Source organism: Amblyraja radiata, chromosome 4, assembly GCF_010909765.2.
Source record: "Amblyraja radiata isolate CabotCenter1 chromosome 4, sAmbRad1.1.pri, whole genome shotgun sequence".
Taxonomy (NCBI): Eukaryota; Metazoa; Chordata; class Chondrichthyes; order Rajiformes; family Rajidae; genus Amblyraja; species Amblyraja radiata.
The window spans coordinates 30512512-30532661 of record NC_045959.1 but is presented as its reverse complement, the minus strand read 5'-3'; the positions used below and the strand labels follow the sequence as shown (position 1 = coordinate 30532661).

General features: G+C 40.2%; 1 protein-coding gene across 2 annotated transcripts in view; it reads left to right on the top strand.

Moving 5' to 3' along the window:
- Nucleotides 1–20150, top strand: part of reck (reversion inducing cysteine rich protein with kazal motifs) — a 148450-nt gene that overhangs the window by 118900 nt on the left and 9400 nt on the right. For both annotated transcript variants that reach the window (XM_033019186.1, XM_033019185.1), the window contains exons 18-23: nt 1046–1168; nt 11040–11211; nt 12111–12306; nt 14291–14498; nt 14899–14972; nt 16758–16913. In XM_033019186.1, coding sequence (XP_032875077.1) covers nt 1046–1168; nt 11040–11211; nt 12111–12306; nt 14291–14498; nt 14899–14972; nt 16758–16913 — 929 coding nt within the window. The remainder of the gene's footprint in view (nt 1–1045; nt 1169–11039; nt 11212–12110; nt 12307–14290; nt 14499–14898; nt 14973–16757; nt 16914–20150) is intronic.

Sequence of the window (20150 nt, the reverse complement as noted above, 5' to 3'; positions counted from 1 at the left end):
GAACAACACCTCATCAGCTGCAGCTTTTAGGATATGGTTTTGAATTCTCCAACTTTTAAGTTTCTTTCATTCTATCAGAATCAGAGCCTGCCATTTGCATCATTTATCTATGACTTTGACCCATTTGGTTGTTTTTTTGAGATATTTCCAATGTTCTGCTTATTCCTACCCCTTCTCTACAACTGAAAACTAACTGTTTTCTCTCTTTTCCAGACCTAATGAAGAATCTCGGATTTGACACGTTAACTGTTTCTTCTTCACAGATGCTGCCTAACTTGTTGAGTGTTTCCAGTGTTTTCATGTAACAAAGTTTATTTGTTCTGTGCCAATGAATAATGATTGATTTAATTGGAAGTGAGATCTTGTGACACTAGAAGGATTAATGAAACCAATTCCATGCAAAAGAAAACTGCTAATTTATAAATTTATCTTTTGAACAATGTCTGCACTGAGCACAATAGTGTTTACATGTAATGCAAATTTATCCCATTATCTTTGTGATATCCTTGTGAATAAAGTCCAAATGAGTGGTAAAATACATTGAAATAATAATGTTTGCGTACATCCCAAACTCTTCTCAACTACTTTCTACAACTCTATAATTGCTTACTGTAGAGTCAGTTGTATCTGTTACTTTCCCACATAAGGCAAATAATGTAAATGACCATAACAATTTTGGTGTTATTTGAGGGTAGAATGTTGATCTGCATGAAATAAACACTGCCTTTAATTAATACCATGGGATAGAAGACATTTATCTTACTGGATAGACAGGATCTTGGGATATAATAATGGGATTTTTATATGATAATGGGATGTTGAAAGGCCATCTTCCGTAATTGTTAAGTTTACTTTTCTCTCCACAGATACTACCTGACATGCCAAATATTTCCCACATTTTCTGTTTTTATATTATTTCAAATTTCCTGCAGCTGCAAATCTGCTTTTTAATTACTGTCTGCGAGTGAAACCTTGTGGGTTCTTTTAGTTGAAACATCTTTCTTGAACTTCTGATTAATCCTGCTTTTGTTTCTTTCTCCCATAGGTCATGGGACATCTTTTAGAGTGGACTGCAACACATGCTCATGTTTTGCTGGGGTGCTGATCTGTTCAAATCGTCAGTGTTTGAGTGAATACAGTTCTCAGATGGACCGGCGAACGTTCACAGGTCAGAATTCAATTGGCATATAATGCATTCTGAAAATGAAGACCATAAAATAAATACTTAATTACCCTTAAGGGAAATTCTTGGGAAATTGCTTTGTTCTAATAATAACTCTTCCTGTGTTTAATGGATGAAACAGCCACCTGATGCCAGCATGTTGCAGAATTGTGTGCACTCACAGCACAGAAAGCAGATCTGGGTCCAGGCTCGAACAACTAAAATTATATTTCCAACCTTGTTTTTTTTCCAGGTGTCTTTAATTTTCTGTCGTCTTCAAACTATCCATTTATAAAAAAACAACGACTACTTAATCATGCAAACCTCAATCAGTGTGGATCGGCAACTGCATCTCCTCCTCACTATCAACTCAGCTCTGTGTGCTTAGCCCTTTTTCTAATCTTTTTACAATCATAACTGTGTGGCTAGGCACAGCTCCAATGCCATCGAAACAATAGACAATAGGTGCAGGAGTACACCAGGAGCCCTTCGAGCCAGCACCGCCATTCAATTTGATCATGGCTAATCATCCACAATCAGTACCCCGTTCTTGCCTTCTCTCCATATCCCTTGACTCCGCTATCATTAAGAGCCCTATCTAACTCTCTATTGAAAGAATCCAGAGAACCGGCCTCCACCACCGTCTGAGGCAGAGAATTCCACACTCACAAATCTGTGTGAAAAAGTATTTCCTCATCTCTGTTCCAAATGGCTTACCCCTTAATCTTAAACTGTGGCCCCTGGTTCTGGACTCCCCAAACATTGGGAACATGTTCCCTGGTTCTAGCGTGTCCAAACCCTTAACAATCTTATCTGTTTCAATAAGATCCTCTCTCGTCCTAAATTCCAGAGTGTACAAGTCCAGCCGGTCCATTCTATCAACATATGACAGTCCCGTCATCCCGGGAATTAAACTTGTTAACCTACGCTGCACTCCCTCAATAGGAAGAATGTCCTTCTGAAAAAGCTACTTTTATAACTACTAAACCAGGTTCGCTTCTTAATAAACAGACACCACACAAACTGTTTGGTAGACCAGTTCACAACTTTACTTATTATCGGCCGATGGAAGGGAGGGAGAACTCCAGTCAAGTGACCATTACAGACACTTGACCGTCCTCCGTTCACCTCTCTGAACAACAGAATTACATTGCCTTAAATAGGGTTTTTTTGTCCCCTTAGCACATTTCACAGACATTAGTCATGGTCAGAGGTACAGGAAAAGGTTTCCACAGAATGCATCACATCAAAGGCCTTTCGTTTACATAGTACAAGATAACATTGGCCATTTGGTTTACGACATTTTATCTTCACAGAGATCACCCTAGCTCTCGCTGCTTCCTCTCTGTCATTTGGTCCTTCATAAACATAGGCCATTTGGTTTATGGCATCTTACTTCAAAGATGTGACTAGCTGTTTCTCTCTGCTTGTCCCTTGGGAGACAATGTTATGGTGTTTATTATCCCACACACTGCAACCTGAGGCAAGCCTAATTTGAGACTAAATATAAGCTGTAAGCTAGCCCAGAAGCCAATTTAATATCTTCTTATATTTTTAACTAAAATTCAGCTTCATCATTCCATCCTTTTATCAAAATTTTGATAACAACTACAGTCCTTGCTGAGTACATACGAAAGACCATAAGCATCTCATCAGACAAATTAATAGTACACTAGTAACACAATTATTTCATAGTGGACAATCGTTCCACAAGTCCCTCCAAACATTTTAAATGGCCACCAACCTCCCCCGGACGTGACACTAAGATACTACCATAGGACAGGAAAAGGATCATTAAAATTGCTCAGCCTTTATTCGGCTTCGCTTGGAATTCCCCGTGTGCTGGTGTAACTGGTTCATGCTTCTCTTGTGTGGCACTGCATTTGCAACATAACAATGCCTGTCACAAATATACTGTTTCCTAAAAATACACCAGTGCCTTGGTTGTGGCAAAAACAGGTAGATTTAACTGGCCTTTGCAGACCTCTTACTGTCTGTAGTCAGGGTATCTTTGCTGCGCTTGTCATGTTTGACTTCAATCTTGTTTAAAAGGAGGTGTGTACCATCCTTTAAATGTGGGTTAGTCCACAAGCTTGCCAGTCTGAAGAAAGTTCAGTCCATGTGGGCTGGGCCACCCCAGAATAAAGGGAGCATCGATAGCCCATCGTCCTTGTTTCCACAAACTGTTCACAGTCAATCAAATGTATCCAGCGACGATGATCTTCAATCTTTACAGCAGTTCATGTTGTTAGCAACTCTTGGTTGTTTCTTTTAACACAGTCTCAATTTCTTCTTGTCCCAGCACCATCATCGTATAGCTTTTATGGCCTTGGTCACTGGTTTCCAGCAAAAACTCCTCCAACCTGGGAATGTAGATCTGGCAAGACATGGGTTAATTGTCGACCATACATAATTAGTTAATTGCCCAGGGCCTGTCGGTGGCTTCCCCCCCCCACTCTCCAGGGGGTGGACACAGCAGCTTTTCCTGTATCAATCTTGTGACAATGAGATTGGATACATTTGATTGTGTTACTAGTGTACTATTAATTTGTCTGATGAGATGCTTATGGTCTTTCGTATGTACTCAGCAAGGACTGTAGTTGTTATCAAAATTTTGATAAAAGGATGGAATGATGAAGCTGAATTTTAGTTAAAAATATAAGAAGATATTAAATTGGCTTCTGGGCTAGCTTACAGCTTATATTTAGTCTCAAATTAGGCTTGCCTCAGGTTGCAGTGTGTGGGATAATAAACACCATAACATTGTCTCCCAAGGGACAAGCAGAGAGAAACAGCTAGTCACATCTTTGAAGTAAGATGCCATAAACCAAATGGCCTATGTTTATGAAGGACCAAATGACAGAGAGGAAGCAGCGAGAGCTAGGGTGATCTCTGTGAAGATAAAATGTCGTAAACCAAATGGCCAATGTTATCTTGTACTATGTAAACGAAAGGCCTTTGATGTGATGCATTCTGTGGAAACCTTTTCCTGTACCTCTGACCATGACTAATGTCTGTGAAATGTGCTAAGGGGACAAAAAAACCCTATTTAAGGCAATGTAATTCTGTTGTTCAGAGAGGTGAACGGAGGACGGTCAAGTGTCTGTAATGGTCACTTGACTGGAGTTCTCCCTCCCTTCCATCGGCCGATAATAAGTAAAGTTGTGAACTGGTCTACCAAACAGTTTGTGTGGTGTCTGTTTATTAAGAAGCGAACCTGGTTTAGTAGTTATAAAAGTAGCTTTTTCATTGGCGTAGTCGGCAGTTATGCAGGCCTCGCTGGGACCACATCAACGGCTGACTGTGCAAGAGGTTGCGGAGGTTGCCGGGATTGGAAGGGAGATAACTGAGCTCTATCGGCCCCCTTGTAAGTCCGACTCCCTAGAAACTCCCGGGAACATCTGTGATCCTTCATCAGACATTGAATTGGTTCCCTGCCGAGGTTCTTAGAAACAGACAAAGGTAAGACCAGTTGGGCTTTATATTTTTTTTTTAAGAAGGGATTGTGTATGTATTTTTAAGACAGAATTGTGTATGTATTTTTAAGAAGGAATTGTGTATATTTTTAAGAAGGACTTGAGCGGTTTCTCTTTCTATCTCTCTTTGTTTTCTCTTTTTCTCTATCTCTACTAAGGGCTCATAGGCCTCATTGAGACATCCGTGATTTGTCGGGTTGAGAATGGGGGGTTGAGGTGTGCGTCTGGCTTATTGAGACATCTGAAGAGTTGTCGGATTCAGAAATAAGTGGCGTTGTATATTAAAGATTTAAGAAGTCTGCCAGGTTGAGAAACAGGGGTCCCGGTTAGTGGGTCTGCTTCGTTGAGACACTTGGGTCGTATATTAAAGGGTTAAAAAGTCAGCCAAATTGAGAAACTGGGGTCTCGAGTAGCGAGTCGGCCTGGTTGATATATTTGGAACGATTCGGAATTAAGAAGTCTGCTTTCTTTTTCTCTTCCTTCCTATCTATCTATGGGGAATGCTCTGGATAACAGTCCAACATAAGTGTTATTTGAATCCTAAGTATAATAAGAAATTTAGAATGTTAAGTTACAAGTTGACCAAACGGTTAGGGGATGAAGCCTGACCAGTAGGGGGAATATGGAATGTAGAGACATTTATATGGGAAAGGAAGGCAGGAAAGAAATGGAAGAAAGGAATTAAAACATGGGAAGCAGAAGCAGTGAAGAAGCATGAGGAGAGTATAGAGGTTGAAGTTGGATGGATGCTGTATGTAAGAAGGGGATAGAGTTAAGAAACAAGGATAGCACTCGGAAAGGATGGAACGTATTGCAACTAGAATGCCAGTGGGCAGAGGAACAAGAGGAAATAATTAAAAGACAGACAGGAGGTGAGAAACAGGTGATGATTAGTAAAAAATAAACCCAGTACTGGTAAATCCTCTGGAGGAGACTTCATGTCTGGCACGACGACCCTATTTGGTAATGAAGATGAGGAGTTAGATCATCTTGGGAGATGTCCACCTCCCTATGCCCTACCAGTAGCAATGGCATCTTTACCTGGGACAGTTCCGTCAGTAACATCCCTATACCTTGAAGTTCTGACCTTACAAAGCTCCCCAGGATTGGGAGCACGGGAATGCCTTTCTGTGCGTAATTTGTTTAACGCATTGATGCTACCAGAACAGCTGGTCATTGTTAAATGTACTGCACACACTGGTGCTGGGGACCCTATAGCAAAAGGCAATGAGTTGCTGATAATGTATCCAAGCAAGCAGCCTGTACATCCAAATGCATAGTGACAGCACGTAAACAGATGCTAGCAGATAGAACGGTCCTGCCAAACATGAAGGAGGTATGTACATTACAGAGGGACGCCTCTTATATATAATATAACTATGGAAACAAGAGGGCTGTGCCATTGATTCAGCACACCCCGCTTGGACAAGTTGGTGTACACTACATTTTTACCCGTCTTACCCATGCTGGTAAGGAGGGAATGATAGGATAACAAAGGAAATGTGGTGGCAGGCCTATGAATGTAAAATTTGCCAACAAAGTAATCCAGGCAAATCAATTAAGATACCCTCAGCGGTGACGCCAATGCCATCATGACCGTTTGAATGCATACAGATTGATTTTATTGAAATACCAAGGGCCCAGTGTTATAAATATTGCTTAGTGATTTTAGATTTATTTAGCAGGTGGAGTGAAGCTCTACCAACCACTAATAATACTGCTGAAACTATGGTAACATTGTTGTTAAGAGAAGTTATTCCCAGGTTTGGCCTACCTAATGTCATAAGCTCAGACAATGGTCTTCATTTTATTGCCACTATTAATAAGGAAAAATGTGCACATTGTAATATTCAACAGCAATTTCACTGTGTACACCACCCACAGGCATCTGGGATGGTGGAAAGAGTAAATGGGGATTGCAAAACAAAATTACCCCGGAGGTAAATCCTTTTTCTGACAGGCAACCATGTTATAAAAAAAATTGGGGATGAAGGGAAATTTGATGGAGAAATGAGGAAAGAGCTAGGGAGACTGAAAAGTCAAGGGGAGTCTGACTAATCATGATCTGGATCAATGTCCAATTAGGTTTAGGTAACCAAGATTTTGGTAAACAGAAGTCTTGTCAGAAAAAGGGAAAGTAAATTACAAAGAGACGTCTTTGAAGATAAAATATTATATACTGCTGGTAAAACAATGTTTTTGTAGATATACTGCTGGTAAAACAATGTTTTTGTATATGTACTGCTTGTAAAACAATGTTTTATGTGGAATGTGTGAAATTTGAAGCAATGAGCAAAGTTGTGTATCGCTTTAAGAAGTTTGTCATCCTGCCGACTACGCCAATGAAAAAGCTACTTTTATAACTACTAAACCAGGTTCGCTTCTTAATAAACAGACACCACACAAACTGTTTGGTAGACCAGTTCACAACTTTACTTATTATCGGCCGATGGAAGGGAGGGAGAACTCCAGTCAAGTGACCATTACAGACACTTGACCGTCCTCCGTTCACCTCTCTGAACAACAGAATTACATTGCCTTAAATAGGGTTTTTTTGTCCCCTTAGCACATTTCACAGACATTAGTCATGGTCAGAGGTACAGGAAAAGGTTTCCACAGAATGCATCACATCAAAGGCCTTTCGTTTACATAGTACAAGATAACATTGGCCATTTGGTTTACGACATTTTATCTTCACAGAGATCACCCTAGCTCTCGCTGCTTCCTCTCTGTCATTTGGTCCTTCATAAACATAGGCCATTTGGTTTATGGCATCTTACTTCAAAGATGTGACTAGCTGTTTCTCTCTGCTTGTCCCTTGGGAGACAATGTTATGGTGTTTATTATCCCACACACTGCAACCTGAGGCAAGCCTAATTTGAGACTAAATATAAGCTGTAAGCTAGCCCAGAAGCCAATTTAATATCTTCTTATATTTTAAACTAAAATTCAGCTTCATCACTTCCTCAAATTAGGAGACCAAAACTGCACACAATACTCCAGGTGTGGTCTCACTAGGGCCCTGTACAACTGCAGAAGGACCTCTTTGCTCCTATACTCAACTCCTCTTGTTATGAAGGCCAACATGCCATTCGCTTTCTTCACTGCCTGCTGTACCTGCATTCTTACTTTCAGTGACTGATGAACAAGGACCCAGGATCCCGTTGTACTTCCCCTTTTCCCAACTTGACACCATTCAGATAATAATCTGCCTTCCTGTTTTTGCCACCAAAGTAAATAACCTCACATTTATCCACATTAAACTACAATTGCCATGCATCTGCTCACTCACCCAACCTATCCAAGTCACCCTGCAGCCTCAAAGCATCCTCCTCGCAGTTCACACTGTCACCCAGCTTTGTGTCATCCGCAAACTTGGAGATGTCACATTTACTTCCCTCGTCTAAATTGTTAATATGTATTGTAGATAACTGGGGTCCCAGCACTGAGCCTTGCTGCACCCCACTAGTCATCGCCTTCCATTCTGAAAAGGACCCGTGAGGTGGGAAATGCAACCTTCATGTGGTCCGCCCTGTTTCGACGAATTCAATCAACCTGGCGTGCACAATCAAATAAGATCAAATAGAATAAAATGAAAGGCCCCGCGAACGGGCCGATTCAGCCCTTAGAAAAATCTGATACCGGCTTGAATCTTTCAAAAGCTACAATGTGATAAATAACACTTAAACAAATAAAACTGAAGCAAATAAAGGCAAACAGAAGAACCAACCTTGGAGGGGAGAGAGGGAGATAGAAAAAAAATACTAAATAACGTGAGTGACTGTGAATGAGGGACTTACCTGTAAACCAGCCAGGAAACCCGTTCGACCGGAGCCCTTAATGACCTGACCCATTTAAATCCGATACCCGTTTAAATCTTTCCCATCCACCAATACATCCAATTAGTTCAAATGGTAATTGTACCCGCATCAGACAGCTTTAAGAAATTCTCCGTGAATACCTTCAGTAATATTTGAAGCTCAAAACACAATTGGCGACACATCGTTTTAATACAATATTAATGGAGACATTTTATAAGCGCTTAACAGTGATACCCCCACTATCTTGCGGAAAGCAGAGATTTTAATAGATATTTTTTTCACCGAATTTCAAAATCCGGATTACAAAACATTGGGGGGGGGGGGGGGGGAATCCCCCACCTCTCAAAGCAAGGGAGGGATGTTTGTCCTCACCCCCCCCCCCCCCCCCCCACTGGATTTCCGCACATGATCCATTCTACTTGTTACATCTTAAAAAAATTCCAGAAGATTAGTCAAGCATGACTTCCCCTTCATAAATCCATGCTGACTTTGACCGATCCTGTCACTACTTACCAAATGCGCTGCTATAACATCTTTAATAATCGACTCCAGAATCTTTCCCGCTACTGATGTCGGGCTAACTGGTCTATAATTCCCTGTTTTCTTTCTCCCTCCTTTCTTAAAAAGTGGAGTTACATTGGCTACCCTCCAGTCCACACTAACTGACCCAGTGTTGAGAACATTGGAAAATGATCCGCAATGCATCCACATTTTCTAGGGCCACCTCCTTGAATACTCTGGGATGCAGACCACCAGGCCCTGTGGATGTATCTGCCTTCAATCCTAACAGTTTACCCAACACAATTTCCTGACTAATGTGGATTCCCTTCAGTTCCTCCCTCCCACTAGATCCTCGGTACCCTACTATTTCCAGGAGATTGTTTGTGTCTTCCTTAGTATCCTAACTAATTGTATTGTGGCTCAGTACAGCAATATCAATGCACATGAACATAAGAAGCTGTAGAGAGGGATGCACTTGTCCCAGTCCCTCATAGGCACAGCCTCCCCGCCATCAAAAGCATCGACAATGAAGTGCTGACTCAAGATGGAGGCATCTGTTGTCAAGGATCTCATTATCCAGGCTATGCCCTCTTCTGGGTGCTATCATTGGACAGGAGGTACAGAAGCCTGAAGTCCCACACCAAACAGGTTCAGGAACAGCTATTTTCCTACAACTAAAGTTCTTGAACCAACCTGCACAACTTTAATCCTACCTCAAGAATGAAACATTATGGACCACTTTTTGGACTATCATGGACTTGTTTTGTTTTTAATTGCATTTTGCTTCAATGGCATTTTTTATGCCGTCTTTTTTTCTTTTTACTGTTATGTAAAATGTTGTGCAAATTCTGTATCATTTCTGTTTTTGTGTATTTGACCGAGTCTGTGTGCCAGTGATGCTGCTGCAAGCAAGATTTTAATTGTACTTATACCTCATCATACTTGTGCATGTGACAAATTTGACGACTTGAAATCTACTGCACCATCATAACGTGTATAAAACAAAATCTCGTCAATTTCAACCAGCATTCCTAAAATCTATGATATTTAGTTACCAGTTGTCAAAAGAAGTAATTTTATCTTCTCTTCTCTTTCACTCATTTTTGATTCTTCCATTAACTTTCAAAGCTTAAAGAAGAATAATAGCAGTTTCTCTTGTCTAGCCAAATAGAACCATAAAATGGACATTGACCCCATTATGCCTGCAAGTAATTTGGTTTAATGTACCCACCACTACACCCTACAATTTCTACTTTCCACAATTGTTCTGTTCCTCCACTCTTCCCTGCCCAATTTCAGCATAATGCTCATCTTGTCTCTTCCACAGAAAGATTTTGCTCTTTTATTCCTCGTCAGCCCCATCCTATCTGGATCTGTTTCTTTACGCTTTGTGCTTTGACATCCTTCTTTATTATTAGCTATTGGTTTCTCATATACTTGCTTTGAACTTTTTTGCCATTTTCTTCTGCATCTCTGCATTCACATTGATTTTCTGCTGAATTACAACTGACAATTATCATGATTTTCTTTTGTTTCATTATACAGGAACTCCCCAACTTGTGCAATAGGTGACTTGTGTAAACTTGCACTAATGTAAGCAATTTGTTAAGCCCACTGAAGCCCACGTGGGATCCACGTTGGAGCTGCTCTGTGGTTTCCATGCCAGATAATAAATTTACTTGTATTCAGTAGCACTTCTGTTTCCGACTTGCATAACATTCCACTTAAGCAAGGATCCATGGAAAGTGACCATTACGCAAGTCGGGGAGCGTCTGTACATTTATCTTTACCCATTCAGGCAGGTGCTTGCTTTTCTCCATCTTCTACCTGACGTGTGGATATGTCTGATCTTTACCTGTTCTTCTCTTCAAAATTGCTCATTTACTGCGTGCCTCGTGATCTCGGATAGTTAATATCCAAATGTTTAGGTAAGCTGACATGCATGGCTGAAAACTGGGTGACAAATTCTCTATTCAGGAACACAAGAATACCAAGTTGCTGAAATTATTCATACGCTTGTATTATTCATAAAAATTGCAGAGTATTTCCAAGTAAGTTATTTATAAATGTCTTTTGTAGGTCTTCCCTGTAATTGTGCTGATCAGTTTGTACCAGTTTGTGCCCACAATGGACGTACGTATCCAAGTGCTTGTATTGCACGATGTGTCGGACTGAAGGATAATCAGTTTGAATTTGGATCCTGTGCATTAAAAGACCCATGCATTTCTCATCAATGTTCCAAAAGTCAAAGGTACCAACATTTTATATGAATAGGTGTATGTTCAAATTTATCGCGCCCTTAATTGAATATGATATTAGATCTTGACAGCTAGCGATTGGTATGTGTTTTTCAATTTGCATCATCAGCCCTTAAGACCCATATAGGGCAGTAAGGCATAGCAGAAAATTGTGGCCATTCGGACCATCAAGTCTACTCTGCTATTCGATCATGGCAGATCTATTTTTCTCTCTCATTGTCATTCTCCTAGTTCACCCCATAACTTAACGCCCTTATTAATCAAGAAGTTATTAATCTCAACTTTAAAAATACCCAATGACTTGGCCTTCATTGCCTTCCATGGCAATGAATTCCACAAAGTCCCCACCCTCCGACTTAAGAAATTCCTTCTTATCTCCATTCTAAAGGTATGCTCTTTAAAACTGAGACTAGGTCCTCTGGTCCTAGACCAGAAACATCTTCTCCACATTCACTTTATCTAGGCCTTTAATTATTTGGTAGGTTTCAATGAGATCCCCCTCATCCTTCTAAACTCCAGTGAGTACAAGCCCAGAGCCACCAAACATTCCTCATACGTTAACCTAATCATCCCTGGGATAATTCTCGGGAACCTCCTCTGGACCCTCTCTAATGCCAGCACTTTCTTCCTCGGATCTGTGAAAATCTGTGCGCATCTCTGCTCAGTTACAGACAGTCATAGCCACCTGTTTTGTGTTTTAATAATTTTCAGTCATCCAGTTTTCCTACTTGTTGGTTCAAACATGCTCTACGCTTCTGAGCTGTTGTCATCAGTTAGTCTGGTTGTACTAATGGTTTTATTTATTATTTTTCAATAATCTGTAATGTGACCTTTACTTGTGACATGATAACAATATTATCTAATTGTCTACTTTGGTAACTTTTTTTTAAAGGTGTATTCCAAAACCTAAAGTTTGTCTCACCAGCATTGATATCCTTGAATGTGACCAGTATGAGTGTATCTCGAGATCAGTGAAGTGTGAGCTGCTTCCTATTGAACCAGTTTGTGATACTGAAAATGTCGAACACTCCAATCGGTGTGCCCTGTACCAAAGTTCCAAAACTTTGTCCTATGTGGGTGCATGCCAGGTATGAATAAATACATCTCCCACTCTAAAAAATGTCTCATAGGCTTATACCGTTCATGGAACTGTGTATTTGAAATACGTTTGTCATGTTTCCAACTGAGACTGAGGGGTTAGAGAGGGGTTAGTAATGCACTACATCTGAATGCTGGAAGGAAACTTCACATTCAAATTTATCTGGCTCAACCTTCTGCAATAGTGCCTAATGGATTTCATTCCCAGTTTCCTCCCCATTCCATTCACTTCTGCTCATTCCTTACATTCCCCAACTTTTGGGAGATTTGTCTCCATGTTACGTCAGGTTTCCTCAATTGTTTTCGGTCTCTTCCAAATATGTTTTTAATAGTCAACTCTGTTTATTTTAAATTTGTTTATATTGTTTCAATCAAAGATGGTTGCATTTGTTTTTCTTCTGCTTCCTTAGCAACTCTCTCTCTCTCTCGTATGTTTCCCTATTGGTGCAACTCAGACTTCTCCTTGGTTTTCCAAAAAAATGTAGTTATAATTATTTATATACATTTTATGACATTGAATTATTCAGTCTAATCTGCTCTTTGTTGTTCAGACCTTGTCTGATCCTAGCAAATTCTGCCAAGTCCATTTCCACTACACCCTGTATTCTTATTGCTCTGAATGCAATGATCTTGCGCTCACCTGAGTTTAGTTTAGAGACACAGTGTGGAAACAGGCCCTTTGGCCCACCGAGTCCACGCCGACCAGCGATCCCCGTACCCTAAGCAAACTAGGGACAATTTACCATTTTACCAAGCCAATTAACCTACAAACCTGTTTATCTTTAGAGTGTGGGAGGAAACTGGAGCACCTGGAATAAACCCACCCAGGTCACGGGGAGAATGTACAAACTTAGTACAGACATGCGCGCATAGTCAAGATCAAACACGAGTCTCTGAAGCTGCAAGGCAGCAACTCTACCGCTGTGCCACCATGTCGCCCAGCATGCTGGTGTAATTTTGTGTACCCATTTTTCATTATTTGTTCTTTTAAATTACATTGATTAAATACAGTGGCAGAAAATTAAAATTAACAGTGCAGCTAACAGTACCTATTGCCAATGCACCACCATTTTCAGGTTGAGGAAGATGCATGATTAAACTTGGGATGTGAAACGTTTGTATCCTCCACCGGTTTTGTAAAAACAACATTTTGGCATCTGTTGAAGTACATTAAAAGTTAGATATAGTAAACTTGCTGCGAAAGTTACATTGTGTGAATATTTTTATAATTATGTACTTGGTGGTACTTTCTTCTATTTAACCTTTTTGGCAAAGAAAATTAATAATGCTACGTATGGAATATTAATACATATGTCTTTTTTGAAAAACTTATCTCAATCTTTCTTTCTCTTCTATGACATTGAGTTATTCCATTTGAATCTGATCTGTTGTTTAGACCTTGTCAGATCATTTTATACTCATTCAACCTAATTCACAGGAAGGATAGTTTCAGAACTTGGAAACACTGCAGAGAGCAGAATGACATTGGGAGGGATGGGGAGACTGAGGCAGTATTCTCTCAAGTTCAGAAGAATGGGAGGAGATCTCAGCAAAACATTCAACATTCTGAAAGGTCTTGGTAGGCTAGATTAAGGCAAGGTAAACCTCTACCTTGGAGGACTGTGGAGACTTGGTCATTGATTTCTGGGAAAACGAAGGGGCTTTAGGAATAGGGTTGAGTAATGGAATATCAACTATGGCAAACCTTGCTCAAAAAGCTTGCTCAAAAAGATACCATACTCCTGTCGTCTTATGACATTATTTCCAACACTTCCAGCAACTGATCCAGTAAAATCTCACTAAGAGTAAACACAGATGATTCACTAAGACTGAGTGCCTGTCATTACTTACAGGAATTGTGAAGCAATTGTTTGTTAATTCAATAATATTATTGATTTTAGGTTTAGGAGGAAACCTAAATGTTCATATTAAAACAGATCATGCAATGTCACTTGGTTTGTGTTTTCTCTGAAGGATGTGTGTAAGCAGCAGCCAGTTTGTGGTCATAATGGTGAGACCTACGATAATGTGTGTGCTGCCTACTCTGATCGTGTGGCAGTGGACTATATTGGACCTTGCCAAGCAGTGAGCATTCGGCTCGAATATGATTCTCATCCGGAGTGCACAAGTGTCATATGTTCACCGCTGCCTAGCAATGGATGCAGACCTGTTACTCCACCTGGTAGGAGGAACATTTTTTGATCAGATTTTCTTATTTTTTTCCATTTCAATCTACTGAATGATTTTCTTTTTCTCAAATTCCTAATATCTGTGCCTGTTTTATTTTTCAAGATAAAGCCTGGTCAAAAGGATTCTATTCAAGTGTAATGCACAGAGGGAAATTGTCAGGAAGATCGCATGCTGAAACTAAAACTAGGGATGATCATTTTCCTTTCTCGGTTATTTGCTCCCTACTTTATTCAGGCAATTCATAATACTTGGGTATGAATTTATAAAAGTGAATTACTTTGATTCACTTCAATAAGCACAATTTACTGTAAAAGCTTGAATATGAGGCTGAGGGGAAAATATACTGCTTGCATAACAGTGGCTCAAAGGTGTAATGTTTATTCGCCATGTAGGAGCCTGCTGTCCATTATGTGCTGGAATGCTGCGAGTTTTATGGAGCAAAGATCAGTTGGACAGCCTTGCCAAGGTAATTCCCAGATATAGAGTTAAAACAAATGGTTTTAATTTAATTTGGAATTTAATTAGATAATGTGCTAACCTTTAATACAATTGATTTTAAACGTTACTGTTATGGGGAAACATTTTCATTAATTTCAATAACTGAGACAGAAAACAATTTTACTCTATCATAGTAAAAATCAAAATGCTGGAGGAACTCAGCGGGTCAGGCAACACCTGTGAAGGAAATGGACAGTGTTGATGTTTTGGATGGGAACCGTTTTTCAGACTGGTGGAATGGGGGAGGAGAAAGATGAAAAAGACAGGTGGGAGTGGGACAAAGTCTGGCAAGAGATAGATTTTTTACAGGTGAGGAAGATGTGGTTGGCAGACGGGTGGAGTAAGTGACAAAAGCTTAAAGTGGAATGGAGAAAATAGTACGTCAGATAAGGAGTGAAAAGTGAAGTTGGAGGGAGGATTAAAGGGAAATATGGAACTTGGAATGGGAATCGGAGTGCAAGGAGGGTGGGGAAAAAAGCAGGGCTACAAGGTGTTGGGAGATGAAGGGAGAAATGTGTGCACTCTGGGGTAGGGGAACGACAGGGGGTGTAGTGGGTTATTACTGGAAAATTTAGAAATTAGAATTCACACTGTTGGGTTGTAGGCTACACAAGTGGAATAAGAGGTACAATTTGCCACAAGGGTTGGTGCTGTTTGCTATCCATATTAACAGTTTGGATGACAATGTAGTTAACAATGTTAGTAAATTTATGGTGTAGCAGATAGAATGGATATCGAAGTTTGCAAGTTATCTAACATTAGATCAGTAGGAAGGTGGGCCAAGGAATGGCAAATAAAATGTATTTCTTAAATGTGAGGTGTTGCACTTTGGTATGTCGAACCAAGGCAGAACTTGCACAATAAATGGCAGAGCCCAGGAAAGTGTTGTTGTAAAATGTTACACAGTAATGTAATAGATTTACCAGTGGGTCCCGGTGAGTTTAAAAGGATTGTTGGAAACAGTACCCATTGGAAACATAGAAAATAGGTGCAGGAGTAGGCCATCTGGCCCTTCGAGCCTGCACCGCCATTCAATATCATCATGGCTGATCATCCAACTCAGAATCCTGTACCTTGCCTTCTCTCCATACCCCCTGATCCCTTTAGCCATAAGGGCCACATCTAACTCCCTCTTAAATATAGCCAATGTACTGGCCTCAACTACCTTCTAAGGCAGAGAATTCCAGAGATTCACCACTCTCTGTGTGAAAAATGTTTTCCTCATCTCGGTCCTAAAAGATTTCCCCCTTATCCTTAAACTGTGACCCCTTGTTCTGGACTTCCCCAACATCGGGAACAATCTTCCTGCATCTAGCCTGTCCAACCCCTTAAGAATTTTGTAAGTTTCTATAAGATCCCCCCTCAATCTTCTAAATTCTAGCGAGTACAAGCCGAGTCTATCCAGTCTTTCATCATATGAAAGTCCTGACATCCCAGGAATCAGTCTGGTGAACCTTCTCTGTACTCCCTCTATGGCAAGAATGTCTTTCCTCAGATTAGGAGACCAAAACTGTACGCAATACTCCAGGTGTGGTCTCACCAAGACCCTGTACAACTGCAGTAGAACCTCCCTGCTCCTGGAGTAGGTATTGAACCATTGGGATTTCTGTACAGCCAGATTGCGGTTTATCAAAGTTGTACTGTACAAGGAGGAAGTAAATATGATTGATAACCACAGGTTAATTAGAAAATTAATTTATTATCCATTACCGGAATGATGGATTGGTCTCACTCAGCATTTTTGTTCTTGTAGCTAAATGAAGGAAGACCATTTTCTGTACACAACATCCTTTACACTTTACGACTCCACGTATCAGTGCCTCAGTGTGATCTTTTTGGATATCTAAGTATAGAATCAGACCTTGTGATTCTCATCATTCCAGTCGATCATGATCCAACAACACTGCAGGTATGCTTCATATATATATTTGCTTTTAACTTTACATTTTATGCAATGCAGAGAAATGCATAGCCAAACATTTTCAGGTAAAACTAAATGTATCTTCGGGAGAGTGGATAAGTAGAAATGATCTGGGTGAAAATTACCCTTGGTTATGTTGGCTGCTTTCCCAAGACAGCATAAAGTGTAGGTGGAGTCAATAGGGTGGAGGCTACGTCCACAACACTGAAATCTCTAGCAGTCCTGTGCAGAGCTGTTGCCAAACCAAGTTATGATGAATCCCAATAGGATGCTTTCCATGGTGCATCCATAGAAGTTCGTAAGATTTGTTGGAGACATGCCCAACTTCCTTTGCTTTCTGAGGTAGTAGTAGTGTTCGTGTGCTTCAACAAAAAAATAAAATGCTGCTGGAACTCAGCGGGTCAGGTGTCATCTGTGGAGGGAATGTATGGTGCCTGACCTGCTGAGTTATTCCAGCACTTTTTTCCCAGAAAATTCCAGTCTCCATTGGTGTACTTTCTGCCGTAGCTTCAGTGGTTAGTCCAGGATAAAGTATTGGTACATATTTTCACCTAAGAATTTGAAGCTCTCGACCGTCTCCCCTTCAGCACCATTCATGCTGATAGTGGGGTGTGTACTCCACCTTGCATCATGAAGTCAATACCGAGTTTCTTCAGATTGCCGACATTGAGGGAGAGGTTGGTGTCTTCACACCATGTTACTAAATTCTAGCTGTCTATTGCCTTCTTGTACTTTAGTTCATCATTGTTTGAAATCTGACCCACTACAGTGGTGTCATTTACAGACTTGTAAATAGAGTTTGAGCACAATTTGGCTGCATGGGCTTGAGTATACAGGGAGCATCATGAGGGGCTGAGAATGCTTCCTTGCGTGGCACCTGCGTTGAGAATTATTATGGAGGATGTTTAGTTGACCAGCAGATTCAAGAACAGCTGCTTCCCCACTGTTATCAGATCACTGAACGATCTTCCCATAAATGAGGGTGAAATCCCAATTTTAAAACCTACTTCATTGGAGACCTTGCATTTTTTAATCTACACATACTCCTTAACTAACACTTTAATATTGCATTAATATATTCTGCATTCTTCTGCAATATTCTCTGTGCACTACCTGCTGTACTTATGCAAGGCTAAAATTGTACTTATTTCTGATATGATTTGACTGGATAGCACGCAAACAAAACTTTTGCACTGTCTCAGTACACGTATCAATAATAAGCCGATACCGATACCAAATGTTAGGGATGTGACAAAGAGAAAGTCGAGTGGAAAAATGTAAAGGAAGGTTTTGTAAATGTGGAGGCATACTGCTGGATACGAAGATTCTGCCACTAAACATAGAGCTGGACTCTTCAGAGTAATCTAGATGTTGCAGAGGGTTTGACCAGAGGCTGCGGATGGCAGAGACTAGGGGTATCAAAGCCATTGAGAGATTTAAAAAATGGTTTTGTTAAAGGATTGGGAGCAAATGAAAGTAGGTAGGGAATGTACACAAAGGTTTAGCCCTCAGGGTAAATCTGTGTGGAACTCAAGTGACTTGTGAGCAATGTTGTACCTGGAAGTTATGACTTGAAGGGATAAAGCCCCACTATACTGAAGAAGATGATTCAGATGAGCTTGATCACGGATGGGATGCAAGGTCATATGATCAGTTTAAAATAGATCAGCACACCCATGCTCACTTACCTTCTGGATAAATCTGAGAGGAATCATAGAAGCATGCAAACAAAGCTTTTCACTGTATCTCAGTACACGTGACAGCAACAAACTAATACCAATAGAAGGGAATTGAAGTTAGAGAGAGTGTCATTTTATTTTTCATTCCATTGCAACATATATAGCTAATGTTTTTGAACGAAAGAAATGCATATTCTACCAAGCAGTTCCTCGAAAATCTAGCAGGAAAGTTGTTGAGAGAAGAAAGATAGAAGCCCGGTTTGTCATTGTTTAGCGCATTAGGTTTTAAGTAGAGTCTGTCGAGTTATCCATTAATACTGAGTTTTAACTGGACTGGGAATAAGGACAGAGGATGAAAGTTAAGGCTGAAACTCTTTGAAAATTTAGAAAAGATTGCACTGATTGTCTAATGGTAGGAAATTTTAATTGTAAGAACCTTGAACTGGAAGAAAGCCCATAGGTTTGTCTTCAGGTGTTTCTCAGTGACATAATGCTCCTCGGTAGAGGGAGGCAAGGTGAACCACTGGCTCGGTTGGAGTAACTGCAGAGCAGCTGAGTGACATAAAATTATACTAGAATTGAGAAATTAAAATTTTACTTGAACTTTTCACAAAGTTGTCAGACCTACGTTTTCAGAAGGACATGATTGGTTCTCTGAAGCTCTTTCCAAGTGATTACTGTTAAAACTTAGAGATCTGATTAGACCCGCCTGACAAATTTGTGTTCAAACAGTTGAATGCATCAAACTATTCGTAAAGTTCTATAAATTCCATTGCAATTATTTCTTGATTGCTGGGCAATAAATATTGCCATGTGAACCAATAATGAAATAACTAAAACTGAAAATATTTAAGGGACCGTGTGTGGATTCCTTAGAGGATTGGAGGATAGGAGATTCCAGTTGACGTCCTCCCTTATTCAATTGGAGCTTATTTCTACTTCTGCACCGTGTGATAATCAAGCAATCTGAAACTTGGAGAATCTACAGTACTTACCGGTGGGTTGGGATTCGGCATTACCCAACAGGCGAGAGAAAAGACATAAGCTCTCCAGATAACCTAGCTTATATTGTATTTCCTTCATTTGGTACAGAGACCACATCAATATGTTCAAAGTATAATGTCACCATATAATTGAAGCATGAATAAAGGACAATAGACCATTTGCCTTACCAGTTCCTAGCAGAAGCTGGATGTTAATTTCCAATGGTTTGTGAGTTCCAATATCCAGGTCTCTCTGTACACCAGCACCTTTCAGCCTCTCATCGTTTAAAAATTAACCCACATTTCTATGTTTTCTTAAGTAATATACTCCACCCGCCATGTTCCTGTCTGTTCACTTAGTTTATACAGATCTCTTTGAAGCCTCTCCCCATTTGCATTGTAGCTCAAGCTGCCTCGATAGTTTTGTATCAGATGAAAGAAGTCTAATTACAAATGTACAAGACCATTGTGACGACAATATGCAGTATTCCACATCCGGAAACCAAAAATATACAATTGCAGGAAATCTAAAATACACAGGAAATACTCTGCCATTTTCCCCA